A 17,494-nucleotide genomic window follows, 5' to 3' on the forward strand; every position below is an offset into this window, starting at 1 on the left:
AAAAAACAACCCAGGACAACAACAAAAACAAAATTATTCTAAATAATTCCAAGAAAATGTCAAATTATGTTTTCAAAGTCTGTACCACACAAGAACATTTTAACCTTTACCTTATCAAACTACGTTTAAAAGATAAATACAGACTCATTCCAACATGACGATACAACACCTGATAGTGTTGTGGCACATCAGACCTGTGGGAAGACACTACTGTGAAAATAAGATCCAAACTGCCCAGAACGTGTGTTAATGAAGGACATCTGCTAACAAGAGAATATTCTGTGGAATTCTAAATGAAATTTGAAACTCTTCCCTCAAGAGAAAGATACCATTTTACAGCAGGTGGAAGTATCCTGGCCCAACGCTTTGCAACACAATCTAACTTGTTATTTATCGGGCAACATCAGTAAACAGAGTGCAAGTTGCTCATGTGAACTGCTCACTTGCTGATCATTTTTCCCTTCCATCTAAATCAATACAACGCACTGTAGCTCACCTGTAACTTCTGGGTCAAAGAATCCCTCTGTGCCTGGAGCTCTCTGGCATTGTCAATTTCTTGTTTCAATCGTTCTATTTCCTGGGGGAGAAGAAACAATCTCTTGAACAACACATTACCTGACTTGGGCTCAGCGCAGGTAAGCTGGCCCCTGATGCTTCTGAGGAAACCATTCCAGTGGTACCAAAATTGCCAACTGGCTACTGCCTATCACAGCACAGGGAGTTTAAGCTCTGCTCCCCACATGCTTGAATCTCAATCCCAAAACAGCAATTCCATTGTGAATAAACGATACAGGTAAGTATTTTATTTGCTATAAAAGGACAAGACTCACTTCCGCACAAAAGATCTGAAACATTTTTTTGTGGAAAATTAAGGGTCCTCATAATTACAGAAACAATTTTATACTCTAAGTTTTATTTTAGTCTACCCTTTAGCATCTTTTTCAAGACAAAAATCCAGTTTTCATCTGTGAGCTGCTTATTATGTCACTAGCAACGGGGCTGAGCATAAAAAATAGTCTGCTTTGACCAATGATTTCTATAAAAAGAGTCTAAAAGAAATAATACCTTTAATTTAGGAAGCAGAAAGTAATAAGGTATAAAAATAACAACTATATATAAAATAATGAATAATGAAAGAGAATTGTGCTTTGCTTACCCTCAAGATACAAGAACAAAAACAGCTAATGAAACTAAAAAGTATTAAAGCTAATACCTTCCCCAGAGGGGTACGTTTAACTCCTAGAACTCCTTCTTGAAAGATATCTTTGCATCCAACAGTTCAGCATAATTCAAAAGAGCACCAATATGGGCACCAAAATGGGCAACCTTAACACTTGGATACTAACCTCTTAAGTATTTTGGAGGAAATATAACTTAGAACTACTACCTTATAACTTATACTACCTTATAACTACTGTGTCTCCTGCAACCTCCTTTGAAAGAGCAGCCTAACAACAGCCACTGCTGGAGACAAGAAATAGATATAGACGCACTGCTCATGTGAATGAATACATCAATGCCTACTGTGCATCACGGAAATCTCAGGGAACCTGTTACTACACTGGGCAAACACTCCTTCAAATCCACGCCTTCCACATCCCTTTTCCACCACTATAAAGGGGCAATTCTGTATCATTTTAGGATACAAATCTGCTTTCCCTTAGGACGCATGCCAAAGTAGATGTTATTCTAATTCCTCCTATTTCCTGCTGCTGGTCCAGCCCAAGGCAGATGGCACAACAAACATCCTCAAATACAGGGTGGGGGGTTGGCATAAATGAAGGAAAAGGACTGATCTTAGGGATCACAGAAGTCAGCTATATTAGTCCGAAATGGTCTGAAAAACAGAGTGGCCTGAAAAAGAGCTTTATTTTGTTTCTTGCTATGAGCTTCACTCTCCAGAAAAAGGAAAGCTGTGCTTACAACTGCTTCACTTCGTAGTGAATTTGGAATGCATCAGTATGATGAGAGCTCTAAAGAAATCATGTGTGTCCCAACGCAGACTTACTTTTGTAAAGAAAGATGCTTGGTGAAAGCAAACAGGAAAAAAATCACATCTTTTGTTGCTCAGATGCCCAACTCTATATTGGACTGATGTAATTATATAAAAGGAAAAACAATAATCATTTCAAAGAAGCTGAAAAATGGATTTTTACTTCATAATATCTATAGGAAATAGCACAGTATTTTTCAACTCTCCCAAGGTTAATATTGAAAACCTTTAGAAAGGATACACCAGAAAAGCTAAGAATAAATGTTAGCAAATACCTCTTCCTTTTTCTTCAGTGTAGATTCTAATTCCTGTATCGTCTGGTTTAATTCTGTTTTATGTGTGTGGACTGCATTGGCTTGACTGCTCACACACTCTAGCTCAGTCACCTGTTGAAATAAGGAGAAGCAAGACATACAGAATTCATAGAAAGAATTTAAAGGTACTATTACTTCTTTGCATAAATAGCTGCATCTGAAATATACCATTACTTCTGAGCGACATATGTGCATTAAATTGGTGAAGGTGTTTCTATGAAGTTAGCATAAAATTCCTTACCAGATTGTTTGGCTTACAATGGTTGCTATGACTTCTAACATTTACTGTAATATCCTGGGAACAATATATTTAATATGTTGCAGTTTAAAAGAACATTAATTAAAAGTTACACTTACTAATTATTGAAAATTTTATGGAAGAAGTCATATTACTATTTCAGAACCAGTAATGTCTAAATGATTAAACATAGATCTGCCAGTCTAACTAACCTTTCCATCTGACACTTTTTAATGTTGCATCATATTAATCAACTAAGCCACAATGCTCACCCACTTCTTAACAAGCCAATTAACATTTCACAGCCTCAATTTCTGACTCTGCATCAACAACGTAATAGCAGATACTTAGCTACCAATATACAGCTGCCAGCTTATTACTTCCTCTAGTTTCAGATCTCTTCTCTCAGTTACAAAGCCAATAGCTAATGGTACGATTTGGATTTGTACAGTTCCTCTTTATTAGCAGGCAGCGTACTCTCTCCATCTGCCCTTGGATAAGGTAAGATACCTGGAAATGGTATGCCCTTTTTTATTTTATTGAAGAGATGTTAATAAGCCTGCTATTCACAGATAAATGGTCATCAAAATATAGCTTGTGCACCAGTGAAATACAATCCATGCAGTAAGAGTTTATGTAGAAAAATCTTTGTTCATGTACCTCTCAAACTACAGATCAAAATATTAGAGTACTTTCACACTACACGTCTGCATGGATGTCTGCACTGAAACATTTTTCTTTAATAACAAACTGTCAAAATAATAAAAATACTACTATTTAAAACATAATACATAATTTTTTCCAGCATATATGTGCCTTTCAATCTCAGCAGTATCCATCTACAGAAACTAACAAATCTGGCCCAAAACTTCTTTGAACAAAGTATATTATTGTGCTACCCAGTTCTGCAACCACAAAACCTTTAGGTCTTCATTTAACTTCTTTAAAGAAGTAGCCCCTAGATGCAGGTATGGCACGCATTCTCCAGGACAATTTTCTTTCTTAGACAACAAAGAACATCTCTAGGAATCAAGGTTGGTGCCCTCCAGTACTGATGTAGTTCAGCTAGTGAAGTGACTTTGATGACAGTGCTTTCAGACTCCAAACTGTTAGCAGGCTCCAAAAGTGCATTATTGAGTGCAGGGAGAAGTGGGAGAAAGCCAAAGCGAAATACAAGAAAATTAAAACAAAATCCCTATCAGCTTCTCCTTTCTGAGACACAGGATACAAACTTCCCCTCTGTAACCGTCATGACTAGTCTAGTTTCTCCTACAGGAAACTGTGATTAGACATTTTTGCACATTAGGCTTATAAATGAAGAGACACTGAGATTACAGCAACTGAGATTACAGCAAATTCTTGGGAGTGATGGAAGAGGAGATACCTTGCTACAAAAACCCCCAAGAATGATCTTATTTGCTGAAATTGTCCTAAAAGAAATAAAATCTGTCCTCATGGGAAAAAAGTAATAGTAGTTAGTTCAGTTTTCTATGATGCTAAGCATTATTTTACAGTCTCAGATCACTCCCTCAATTTGCTAAAATTAAACAAAGACGTATCTATTTAGATTCTTTGTGATTGCTACCAACAGAAATATTTCATCACTGTAATTACACAAACAGAATTGTACTACCTAGACTGGGATAAATCTATGGCTAAACAGTGACTGAACCAACATCTAGACACAACTGGAATCAGAATCACTGAATAATTTAGGCTGGAAGGGGATCATGGAAGTCACCTCGTTCAACGCCCCTGCTCAAAGCAGGGCCAATTTTGAAGTCACATTTGGTTTCTCAGGGTCTTTCCAAGTCAAGAATCCTTCATCTTCTACCAGAGCTGTCACATTCATATGCAGGCCCCTATACTCCTGTCCTGGGCTATGGTGCCTTGTAGAAAGCTCTAGTTCATTCCAAAGCTTTAGTGGAACTCTCAAACTGGGTTCTCACCCACCTCCATCCCTTCTGGAGTTTAACCTGTTAAACGTTTTCAAGCTTTTCCACTGAACTGACTCTTGAATTAGAGGCAGAAGCCTCTGTGAATCCAGAGTTAGTGCTGGAAAACCAGGTTCAAGCCCTCTTCTACCTGTTATGAAAGACAGACTGGAAATGCAAGCACTGTAACCACTGCATTACACGGTCACCCCCAAGCAGGTCAATCTCTCCATTAAAGTTGTGGCTCTGGGCAATACCTGTTGGTCTCACCAAGCACTGGCAGAGAGAACAGTCAATTTACACCAAGTGGAACAGCCTCAACAGGACGGACAGGGAAAACCCAGTCCCCCAACCACCTCTGTCCTCGTGTCTAGTATCTCATTTTGTGGCAAAGGAAGAGCTTGGACCCCACTGCTCTTCACAGCGTTTTCTCTGGGCTAGTTCACATGCTAAGGATGTGTCTTGTGCTGTCGGTGCGAACCCGGAGTTAGAGGCTAGCACATTGAACTGGTGTGGATAAGGTGTTACTGGTCTCAGCTGCTTGTATTGCTACTGGCTGGAAATACCTTCTGCAACAGCCCTGCCAGTTGTGTGGGTCACACCAACACTCCCCGGTATGCTCTGGACCATACCAACTCAAGACAGCTATTGAAATTCCTGAAACACACACAGGTGGTTTTGCTTGAGCAGAGGAGGGAGTGCTCTCACAGACCTTCGTGCCAGCAGAGTCAGGGACAGCACCCTCTTTCAGAAGGGAAATTAATTATCCACAGCTGTAATGTCTTACACTGGTCCAGGTTCTTCTCAGGCAAACACCCACCTCTCCCTGCTTGCGCAAGAAAATAATGCGCTGTTCAGCCATTCTGTTAACTGTTCATTGAAAAATCAGTAACTTGAAAGAAAAAAAAATCAATTAAAAACAGGTTTACTTTAACCACAATCTTATTTAAATGCCCATTTCGTACAGAGACTTGAAAAGATGTCAAATATCTTCACGATGTTCTCTTTTTGAATGTACCAAAAGAAAAAGAAAATTGTACTGTGACCCTTTCAAGAAATCTGTGGACTAAGATGGGCTGGAAAATGATGCAATATAAAGAATGTGCAATTGAAAACAGAAGTAACAAAAGATAAAGCTCTAGGCAAAAATCTGGATAGCTTTTTCTTGCTCTATTTACTTTGCTTCAAATTGAACTTATTTTTCTCATGACCAGTGGTCCAAAAATCATTAAAAATAATTGTTTATGCATTATACACAGAAGGGGGCATTAAAAGGAAGCTAAAATGCTTTAGCTGACCCTCCCATCTGCTATTTTCAGGGGCATTTTCTCATTCATTTTTTCACGTTTAAGAGAAAGGCTCAATCAATCATTCAAGCATTTGCACAGCAACAGTAAGCAATGTATCTGTGATTAAGCCTTGTTTCCAGCACAGAACTCAGACTGAAAAAACAGTCTTTGAACAGTAACTGATTGCAAAGACTATGTAAGGTTCTTCTTTTGTGCTATTATAAAACTTTACTGATTTGCATATGCAAAACTCTCCATACTGTGGCTTCATATTTGAGACTTAAAAAAAAAAAAAAAAGATATTACTCTCTGCTTCTACTTCTGGGTTTGTTTTTTGTGGGTTTTTTTGCATTTAGAATGCAGGGAAGGATTGCGTGAAAGGAAAGAAAGTCTGAAAAGGATTTTTAGTGACTATGTAAGGAGCTAATTCTTCTAGTATATGGCCATTATTATGTTTAACTGCATACTTCTGTGAGAAACATAAGTCAGCTAAAACAGGACAGCAAGCCAACTTGTTCTGGCAAAGCCTAAAACCCTCTCAGCAGAGGCCATACTAGAATTCTCTGGAATTTTTCATCCAGGACCAGCAGCCCATACAGCGGGGAAGTCCAGGCAGAAGTCTTCACCGTAGCATGCAGCTAGCATACGCCGAGCTGTTGAGAAGACTGGAGGAGGAGGGAGGCTGTGGGTCATGTAATAGAACTAGAAAGAAAAAAAAACTTGATTTGAGCTTAAGACAGTGACAGTACAAGAGCTTCAGAAGACTGAAGAATCCCTCAAAGAAAACAAACTGAATCAAAACACAAAGAAACAAAGAGAAGAGATTCTATCAAATCCCTGCACAAACGACTGCTCGACAGCTGAAGAGTCTGGTTAGATAGAGGCAAAGCAATGGGAATGACAGAAATATTGTGAGTGGTCTCCCTCCCAGAACAATTACTGACTGAATGAATCTGAGCTATTTTTGAAGCCGGTTGTTTCATTTTCTCAAACCATTTTCTTGAGATCAATTTGTACACTTCTGATCTCAAACAATAATGCCTTTTATTCAGTACCTTAAATTCAGTACCCGCAGATCATAAATTTCTTTCTAAACTTCATACAGAAATTACTTCAACTACCACGGAAATGCAAAGAAAGACAGGTTAAACCATATTTTCACCATAGCTTCATCCTATTTTATAGATATACCTGATGCTGTTAACTTGTTGTTTCCTAAAGACATTTTTATCCCTTACATTTATTGTGCAGCACAGTATCAGAGGTCTATTGATCGAGGCTACAGTGCAGAACAGATAGAGCGCTCATGGGTAAGACTGAATGTAAGTATTAATTAGGCACTTTTAGCTATTTGAATAACATCCCTAAATGGATCCCGTGACTGTGATAAAAATATTGCATCAATAATTCAAGAAGTACCTCCTACAAGTCCTTTGCTTTCTACAGCGAGAAGAGAAATGATGTTGTATGGCTCAGCAAAACTAGCAAAAACTGCATAAAGCTTCATGTGACTTATGTAGAAGTTTCTCAGTTCTTCATGGTGGAGAGTAACATGCAAGATAGCATGTGAACAAGCTGATCAGAAAAATAATTCCAGTATATCTTTCAAAAAAAAAACCTAGAAAGATTTTTGGTGCTAAGAAATGTGAAAATGTAAGAAACAAGGAAAATTGCTTTTCAAGGTTGCTGCTGAAGGAACAAAAAGTGCACCACAGTATTATTCATATACATCATTTCTGACAGCAAATTAAATATTGTAGTTTTCCAAGATTTACCCGTAGATAAATGATAACCTGGGGGTAGGGGCGAGTTTTGTGTGTTACCAACAATATATTACTTTTCTCAACCGAGAAAACAATTAGAGATTTTGCTGAAAAGGACACATTTTTCTCTGTGGGCACCGATGCCTCAAGCCATGGAAATATCAAAATGTTTTCCACAGTGATTCATTACTACAGAGATGAAAGAGGAATAATCCATCATCTGTTTTATTTCTGTGAAGAAAGCAATGAAGATGCAATAGGAATATTTGAAAATATAAAAAGTGTACTAAAAGAGTGTAACCAAAAGTAATGGTTTGCACTTCAGCCATGCATGACTGCATGCAACTGATAATGCTAATACTAACTTCAGGGGACATCCTTTTGTCTACAATCTAATTAGAAAATATTTTTCCAGCTATCTGACCAGCTCATGAAATACATGCAACAGCAAACACAACTGAAATGCATATTGGGAGAGTAAAAATGTAGATGTGGGAGAAAAATACGTATCACTTGAAATAAAATGATCTTATTTTTCCTTTGGTTAACCCTTAATTCCATGCATGACGGAGGTAGTCAGTCTTCACAACGTTTTCTGTTCTCAAGGATTTTAAAAATATTACTCTAGATTTCTTTTTATTAGAAACTCGTTCCACTGTGAGAAGGATCAGTATAAGAGTCCTAATGCAGATAATTACAGCCTGCCCTAAAACATAAACCTTTTTTTCATTTTGAAGAAAAGACTGTCTTACAATAATAGAAAACAAAGTCACTATTTCCCAACATATCTTCTAAGAACACAACCATAACAGTTAAAACAATAGGCCTTCCCAGATCTTACTGTGTTGTTTCTAACCCTAATACTCCCACAGCACCTTTCTCTGGAACTTTGGTTGACATTTAACATGACAACCTCACTTAGGAAATCACAAAAGGCTGCCTTTGCTTTTCAGGGAGTTTTTAGCGTAATAAGGTTTTAATTGTAAATCCAGATTAAAGGACTATATACATAAAAATATGGACTTACTTGTACATAATTGCAGCCATTTTTTACGCACTCATGATTTGGTTCATCTGCACAAATACGTTTACTTCAATTAAATAAGAAGCCACAGAAAATGCACAGACAAATACTAGCAAAATGATAATCCCACTATTTTGGCATTAAACTGCCAAACTAACCATGCTTACCTTGCAAAATGCTTACCTATTTTCATTGTAAACAAATGGTATCAAGCTACTCTCTAGTCACATGATAATTATTATTATTTAAGAAGGAAGTTATACTTACATAACGCTTTTTGTGTAATTAATCAAACTAACTTTAAATACAATAAGTTCAGTGGGGATAGGATGGACACAGACTTGAGGGAAGGATGACAAGAGATGGGCATCACATAATAAAAGGTACATTGCCAATAAATCTTTGGATCAAAACTCCTTTCAAAAATTTTGTTATTACTATGCTGTCACCTTATTTTAAATGTCCACTTTTAGAAAATGTCCTTCCTCAGTTATACAAGACCAAACTGAGACCTGTTAATGGTGCATGTGAACAATTATTCACACAGTTAGTCCCACAGTAGCGCTCACAAGTTATTCAATAAGCACTGACTTCTCAGCATGTAAGAAGTCCACAACATGGCTCTGATTCAGCAAGCAACTTGATCACACATATGCGTGTACAAAATTGGGTCTTAATTCTTTTATTACTAGCTCAGATAGTGGAAACATGGAGGTTAGCGCTAAGGGGTCTGCAAAACTTTAAAAGATTTTCTACAGAATTTTGGGATAATCTGAACAGATGGCTCATATGGGGCCCCATACCTCTTGTGGACTTTGCTAACTGCATTTAAAGATACTTGTTTCCTTTAAGTAGCCCAGAAAAGCTACTTACAGAAGTAGCCCAGCAAAATAACCATGGCTTTATTTCTTTATGTACATGTATTCTTTAATATCCACTTTAGAATTTCTTTTAACCGTAGTGAAATCAGGGCCTATTATTTTTCAGGGTTTTTTTTATGACCACATAAGATGGCATGGTACTTGTTTCACTCACTGAATAAAACAGATGGATGAAGAACCAGAACATAATAGGCTAATTTTGTCTTATTTCCTAAGAAATCATAAAATAACAAGCTAGAATTCAAGAGTTACCTCTCTATTCGTTTAGGAATACGCAAGAGCTTGATCATTTGCCTTCATTTCTTCTTATATCAGGCTTCCTTTCCTGCAGATGAATGATCTTCAAGGACTGCAGTTCTGTTATTATCCACTGGTGTTATTACTCTGGGCTATTGCCCAGTGTCATAGGATGATTTACTTTAACAGTTAGCATGCAAGAAAAAATGCACAATTTTCTTCTTTTTACTGGACAAAGATGAAACTTTGGGTTACTTTGCGTAATTCATATCACCATTCAATCCTTTCCTTTCCACAGTGTCAGGATTAATGTTAGTACTGATGCTATTTCACTTGTCCGAAGTAGCTCACTTCAGGTTTTTTATTTCTGTTACTGAGCTGCTCTCAACTCAGGAATCCCTTTTGACTTCAAAAAGCTATGCAGGGTGTGTAGGAGCGCTCCCCAACCCCGTCTAAGGGAAATCCTTGTTGTTAAGCTGCTTCTGAGCAGATTAGTAGGGAGAAGGCTCAGAGCTCTAAATTAAGCTCTTGGCTGGGCATCACATCTTCCCAGAATTATTATCTTTTTGTATTTTAGAGGGAAAAATCCATATATTAAGGTAGTAAATTTTTGAAAAATGTAGTGTGTGACAAAATACCAAAGTGCAGTATTTCTGACTTGAGCTTGCACTATATCACAAGAGAGCACAAAACTTTAATTTATTGAGAACTTTGCACTGAGCCACACTGAATCTGTATTCGATTTCCTCTCAGCTTTAGGCACTACTACTGCAGAGAACAAATGGGAGAAGGACGATAAAAGCATCCGAGAAAGCAAAAAAAATGTAGGCTAATGTGAATAATTGATATGACAAACGAGGAAATCTTTTACTTAATCAGAAACAGAAGATATATTAATTTCTAAAAAATGGAATTAAAAACAATAAAGGGAAAAGCATTTTAGCTTTGTTTTTGTATTTTAAAAGATGCAAAAAAATATAAATAATGTAACATTTAGAAAAACTATTTCAGTCAAATTTAGAAAAAATTATAGAATAAAAAAGTTGGGTTTTGGTTTTAAAATAATTTTAAATATCTTAAAATGCAAAGATTACAATGAATATTGTATGGCCCAAAAGACCCAGATTATCACAGTGATTGAGAACGATGGAAAATACGAGAAGGGTGAGATATAACTGTAAACCAAAGGATGTTTAAAATATGGCATGACAAAATTCACACTGCAGAAGAAGGTACATAAGAAGTCAACTAATAAGATACTATTAACAATTAGAAATATATTTCTATACTTATATAAAGAGGAAACTATATAAATAAGGCTATTTTATAAGGCTATTTATATAAAGAGGAAACTGAAGACAAAAACAGTAAGATAAAGTTTACTAATCAATATGCATTACTTCTCCCCCACACGCTACACTTGACATAGAGGAGATAAGTCTGCTGTAGCTTGCAGATAAGACGACTAAGGCACCAAAATTTGTATATATACCTAAAGCACATAAGGAGTGAATACCACAAGTACATCATATACAAACCACACAATATATTATTAAATTGAACTAAACATAGCAAATAGCGGTGGAAGATCTATTCTTCATTTTGGAGGCTGGTCTACCTCCTCCAACACTGTGCTCTTATCAAGCGAGCATATCCCTCTAAAATACACGTCTACATACGTTATTCCTCTCCAGTGAGCAAGATGCTGTGAGAGCCGACTTCTGCATATAAAACAGCAACTAGATTACAACTGAACATGCAAACTAACTTCCAGACTTCCATGTCTTCTTTAAACCAATGTTTCTATGAGTATTTCTAAAAACTCTGTCTGTTCAACTTTTCTCAGCAAAGTTTCTTTTGGATCAAACAGCGTTTTTCTTCTGAACTGGCAACAGGTGCAAGTTGCAGCATGGCAAATTGCAATTAGGATTAGGAAGAAAATCTTCACAATGAGGGTGGTCAAACATTGGAACAGGTTGCCCAGAGAGGCTGTGGGATCTCCATTTTTCAGAACTTGACTCATGGCCCTGACCAGCCTGACCCTACCCTGAAGCTGTATCTAACTTCAAAGTTAGCCCTGCTTTGAGTGGGGGGATTGGAGCAGATAACTAAAGCCCTCTTCCAAGGTAAGTTATTCTGTGAACTAAGGACGGGGTTCATCTTATCTAACGAGAAGTATGGCTATGGGACATCTATTCTTCATGATGTTTTTGTCTCTCCATGAATTTTAAAAATAAAATGGCCATCCTATGTGTAACTTTTATATAAACTCAGGTGAGACGGATTCCAATTTAAGGAACGGGTTTTTTAATTAATTTCAGCTGTGTTTAAATTAGGCTTAACAGATAAACCTAACACCATCGACTTAACACTGCTTGCTACCACCTATGCCATAGCCAACAGTCTCCAGGTCTGCCCTTTTAATATCATGTTTTTCTGCCTGTGTAACTGAGAAGTATCTGACTTGCAGCTTCTTGTTAAAACCAGGGAATGTTTCACATTTGAAAGATCAGTCTTGGGTTAGATCAGCTGTTGTATCCCATTATATGGATAACAGATTGAGATCGATTTTTTTTTTAATGTGATCTGCATACTTTTGCCTACAGAATTTGACTTACTGGGTTAGCCAAGTCTATCTTTTTCTAAAATCAATTCCAGTAGAGGACAGTACTCTTGATGAACTATTCTGTAGTAATTTACAGGCATGTATGAAGACAGAGCATTACTATATTGCACGTAAGAAATCAATAAGAGAAAGATTTAATACAAGCATGTAAAAGGCAAACATAACAGCATAACACATGATTCCATGTTATAAGATTTTGTGCTCCATCAGAAATACGTAACAGATAATTGTAGAAAATTTGCTAGGCAAAGACTATGAAAAACAATCAGCTATTAATGCATGTAGCCACAAGGACTTGGTTACTACTTTTGTTAATTGTACTATGAGGTACAAGCAGAATGTCATTCTAAAACCACCTAGATTCATTAATTATATTTTCCAATAACAGATTTTAAATAAGATAAGACTAAGAGTGACAGTATCATCACGTAAAAGAGATCTACCATACTGCCATGCCTGTCTTGTCTTTGCAACAAAAGCTATTAATACATTTTATTATGAAGAATGCTGTCTCATCAAGTCTGCACTTTAGTGATGCCTTCTTCACTGAAAAACCTAATCTGGAGGTCAAACCCACCCAATCTTCTGTAGTTTATTAATTAATGGGTTATAATTTAATCAATATTAACTACAGATGATAGCACTATCTTCTATTCACAAACCTGAAAAACTATGATTAGAATTTCTGCCTTTGCAAAGCAGAAATTTAAATAAGGCAACAAACTGAAAATCTCTCTTTATATAAACACACAGGACAAGCTTGTGGCTCACTAGAAAATTTCTGAACAAAATCAGTTTTGTCAGCAACTGCCAATATCTTGAAATGAAAGAATTTTGCAAAAAACATCAGTTTTAATTACAATTCATGCATTTCAGCCAGCTATCACATATGCAGTGAGGGCGCACCAGAAACTGCCATTCTTCCCTACCAACTCATCTGGTTGGGACTTCAAGATCCTTGTCTTCAAGTCAGTTAGGTATAAGACAGCCCCAGCGACCTGATATTTCCCCAGTTTTCCAGGCTCAAGGGAATTCTTGCTGCTCTTCCAGACCTCCAGATAGATGCAGCGTGCATCAGATCAACACAATTCTCGTCCCTGTGACTGCTAATAACCTCCAATTGTAACAATAATATGGATAGGTCCACTAAAGGTTGAAAAAAAGCCCTTTGCAATTTGCATTTACGGCTAACTGTATTTGCCATACCTTATTTCATATAAGGGAGTACAGCATTACCAAATTAACAGACATGCCAAATTCGTCATATTTGCTATATACCCTTTACCTTCTGTCAGTATATTGATGAAAGTGGCCTTCATGCAAAAATGTATATGGGGCTTCTGTTTGTTTTTATTTCCCGCTCCATGATATTTTTCTAAGTTAGCTGATAGCAACAAATCTATAATACAGTTCCATCAAAGACAGCTTTCCTCCATACAAATGCTAGTTTTGCGTTCACTTTGCACAAAAATATGTCCTAAGCTATGCTGACAAATTCATATGGATAAAGGTGGATAAATTATACCAATATGTAAACAATTACAGCAGAAATAAGAAGAGAAATACAAACATCATCATCTTGTTTTCATAATGCAATCTTCAGTCTTAAATAGTTCCTCAGATACTCACTGCTGCCTCCACTCGGCTCTAATTTCTGGTCTGCAACATCACAGTGAAGGGAATGGGACCCTGTCCCTCCTGTATGCATGCAGGAGCAGATCTTTAATTGCATATGATGAGCTTGATTCTACGCTCGGTTTTAGGTTTAGGTGCAAGGATAAAAGGAAGGTGTTGGTCTTTGGTACACGTGGAAGCTGGAATATGGTTCCTTTAACTTACAGATCTGCGGTTAAGTTTCTGTGGGCTAAAATGCAAAAGGGAGTCACGTGTAATGGTACAGAGAAGGTCCTGAAGCAGATCTGATGGAGCTTGCACAGAATGAAGAGAGAGCAGCTAGCCAATGTGTCCTACATACCATGGCTTAGATAACTCCTCCTGCAACAAAATCCTCTGCAGAAAACAAACTGCTCAAAAGAAAGAGTATTTCCTAACTGAGGAACATTCCTTCAGTAGCTCCTTTCCACCCCCAAGGGACACCCCAGCTACAGTCACTCTGGAGCTCCACCGGGAGATTTTTTGGAAAAAAGATATAGCTTGGGAGCAGAGCTCTTCCACCCACCCTTGATTTTGTTCTTCGCAAGCTTTTCCTCCAGCTTACCTAGTCCTCAGGCTCAGGCTGTATCCTTGGTATGGAGATGAGTTTCTAAGTTCTCTGTGTCATGTGGAAGAAAGGATATTCACAAGAGGATTTGAGTGCACTAAGGGGTGACAGGTATCCACACAGAACAGTGACATCTCAAAGGAGTGTCAGCACATTTGGGCGCGTTTGCCCATGTGCTTTGTATGGGAATCCTGTGTGCGTTAAAGTGATCATTAATTTCTGTTTCAAAGATTTACCTAAAGCCCCAATATTAAGCTTATTTGGTTTGCTCCAAAATGAGCATATACAGTTATCAGCACTTCCATGTCATGAACTTTAAAGATCCTAAATGTTTGTCTTTACTTACCCGCTTATGAAGACGTTCTGCTTCCTCCTGATACGCAGCAAGCTGTTGTTTCCATTGTTTTACATTGGCAGTGGACTCCAGCAGGGCTGCTGTGAGCTTAGCGTTATTACCCTTGAGTGTGGCCAGTTCTGCCTCCCAGTGCTTGCTGATTGTCGAACTGCATAAACAAAATGAGAATGGTCAGAACCCTGCAAATCTCTTCTTGTTTTTTTTAAAGTGTCTTATAAAATTTTTCAAAATATTCAGGAGTAAGAGAATTAAACAAAAATCCTTCGACTGAAAGTTCAAATGAGAATGCAAGTGCTCAAAAAATCATCAAAACTTTAAATTCAGAAAATACTCATCAAGAAAATTCTTAACATAGGGATATCACTATGGGAAAATAACCTCTACCCTCCCTGTTCAACACTGCATTTTATTTTATAAGATGCTATGGATAACATAATCCACATCAGCTTCCCAAAAGCAACAGTATGTAATTCTAGAATATGTAAATAGTTCCTCATTTGAACATATATGCATTGAGTATCAGTACTTTTTTCCTCTATTACTTTATGAAGTATATTCTAGAAAAAAATTTGTCATCAACCTGATTAAAAGGAACTAATGGAGTGCTTTGGAACTACAGCTTATTTGCCTTAACGCAAGCCTTCTACGCCTGAATTATACTTTCTCTATTAAATATCATTTCACCACCATAAAACTATCACTGTTAATATGCCTTTCTTCAGCAAGATCAGCAAAGAGACTAAAGATTAAGGAGCACAGAGCTATTACTGTCTTATTGCAAAGAGGGAGCTGAGACTGGGGTTTACTAGAGTAGCCTATGGATGAACGATTTCTTCCCTGAACAAACAGAGGTCTTTAATTTTCACAGCTAATCAGTCTGCCATCATCCACAGTCTCTATATTTACACACAGTATACAAAGCAAAACCATCTCAAACACATCAGGTGAATGTATTAGTATACAAATAGGTCATTAATGTTTATTTTTATAATGCCAGTAGAATGTGAGGGGCACATCTATGTGGAAAATACATACAGAAAATCATTCATTTTGTCTAATTAGATTACTACTGAAGGCATCACTGAACACTGATGATTGCTAACTCCGGAAAAAATTATTTTGCATGTCAATATTATTTTGCATGTACATTTATGGTCAGCATTTATGGTTTGAACTTGTACATATGAACAACTAACCACTCTGTCACCACTTTACCCACCAACTTTCCTTTTTTCACTTCACACATCTGCACAGCCCATCCCAGAATAGCACATTTCAAAAAGATTATGATTCCTGCGAAAGATCCTTAGGTATTCAAAACCAGCCAGCCACTAAGGAATAATCATTATCAATTCGGATCACATCTACTGTTCCACTAAAATACGAGGTCTGATTCTTCCATGCCCGTGTATTTCCTTCCAAACACATAGCTTCTTACCCTTGGAATACAAGGGTTTTTTTTACAATTCCTGTAGCATTTCATGATCTATTCAACTAATTAGAAGCTCACCACTGGAAATTTTAAAACTTAAATGACTAAATTAGAATAACGATCATCCTACTTCATCAGGGAACACTGACTCATACATTAAAGAAGGTAAGTATTAATTTCTGTAACAATGTCTACTCTTTTGTTTCTCTGACTGGATTTACTTTTCAGTTAAGGTAGCACAACAGATCAACAAATTCTGTAAAAAACAAGCTAATAAAAATCTAGTTCATTATCATATTCGCATTTCCTCCCTGGGGTTCTGATCCTGCAAACAAATATCCACACCAGCTACTTCATGGAAATGATCAGGTTCCATTCAGTACCCATGCTACGGCAGAACTAGTAGCTAACTCTGCGTGTGTGACATGCATACATTCACAAAATGTGCCTCGCTAACCATCTTTTCTCAAAGAAGAACTATACTTGCAAGATTTTATATTTATGTAACGGAACAGATTAAAAGCTTTGTATCCAAGAGAGTTACAGGCTGAGAACTCTTTAAGCATTTCATGTTGTATCTTAACATGCAAAAAGGATAGTGCATGGATTTTTTTCAATATAATAATTTATATACCCACAGCGATATAAGGTAAATGTATAAGTAATGAAGATCCCAGAAGCCAGATCCTTAGCTGTTGCTTAATAAGAATGCAAGTGGGATTCTCTGTGTTTTTCACCTTTACTTTTTTCCAGTCTCCTTACCACCCTGCTAAGAAACCAATCTTGTGCTCTTAAGTTATTGCTTCTGTACTAGAATGTTAGCATTAAATAAGAAGCAGGTATTTTCTATTACTGCTATAGCTATCCAGATTTAAAACTCAGAAGTTGTCTTTGGAGCTGGTTATTTTTAGACTAGCCGTTTTCCAATAGGACTGTATCAGTATAATTTCTCAAGCTTCCTTTTATCCGTAAGTAATCTATACAGCAGGCATGAACACATCTGTTGTAATGCAGGTGTTATTTGTTCATAATACATATTGTTTTTTCTATAAATAATTCCTACTGTACCTTCTACAGATTGTACTATGACTCCATAAACATAAACAGATTTACTTAAATTAGTCTAGTACCTGATAATACATAATGACTTCCCAACTATTTAGGCTTACTTTGTTTCTTCTTATAAC

General features: G+C 37.0%; 1 protein-coding gene across 4 annotated transcripts in view; it reads right to left on the reverse strand.

Moving 5' to 3' along the window:
- LOC104152994 (homer scaffold protein 1) overlaps positions 1-17,494 on the reverse strand; it is a 120,660-nt gene that overhangs the window by 7,753 nt on the left and 95,413 nt on the right. For all 4 annotated transcript variants that reach the window (XM_068927905.1, XM_068927906.1, XM_068927904.1 and 1 more), the window contains 3 exons: positions 14,867-15,023; positions 2,269-2,379; positions 497-577 (listed from right to left, as the gene is read on the reverse strand). In XM_068927905.1, coding sequence (XP_068784006.1) covers positions 497-577; positions 2,269-2,379; positions 14,867-15,023 — 349 coding nt within the window. The remainder of the gene's footprint in view (positions 1-496; positions 578-2,268; positions 2,380-14,866; positions 15,024-17,494) is intronic.

Source organism: Struthio camelus, chromosome Z (genome assembly GCF_040807025.1).
Source record: "Struthio camelus isolate bStrCam1 chromosome Z, bStrCam1.hap1, whole genome shotgun sequence".
Classification (NCBI taxonomy): domain Eukaryota; kingdom Metazoa; phylum Chordata; class Aves; order Struthioniformes; family Struthionidae; genus Struthio; species Struthio camelus.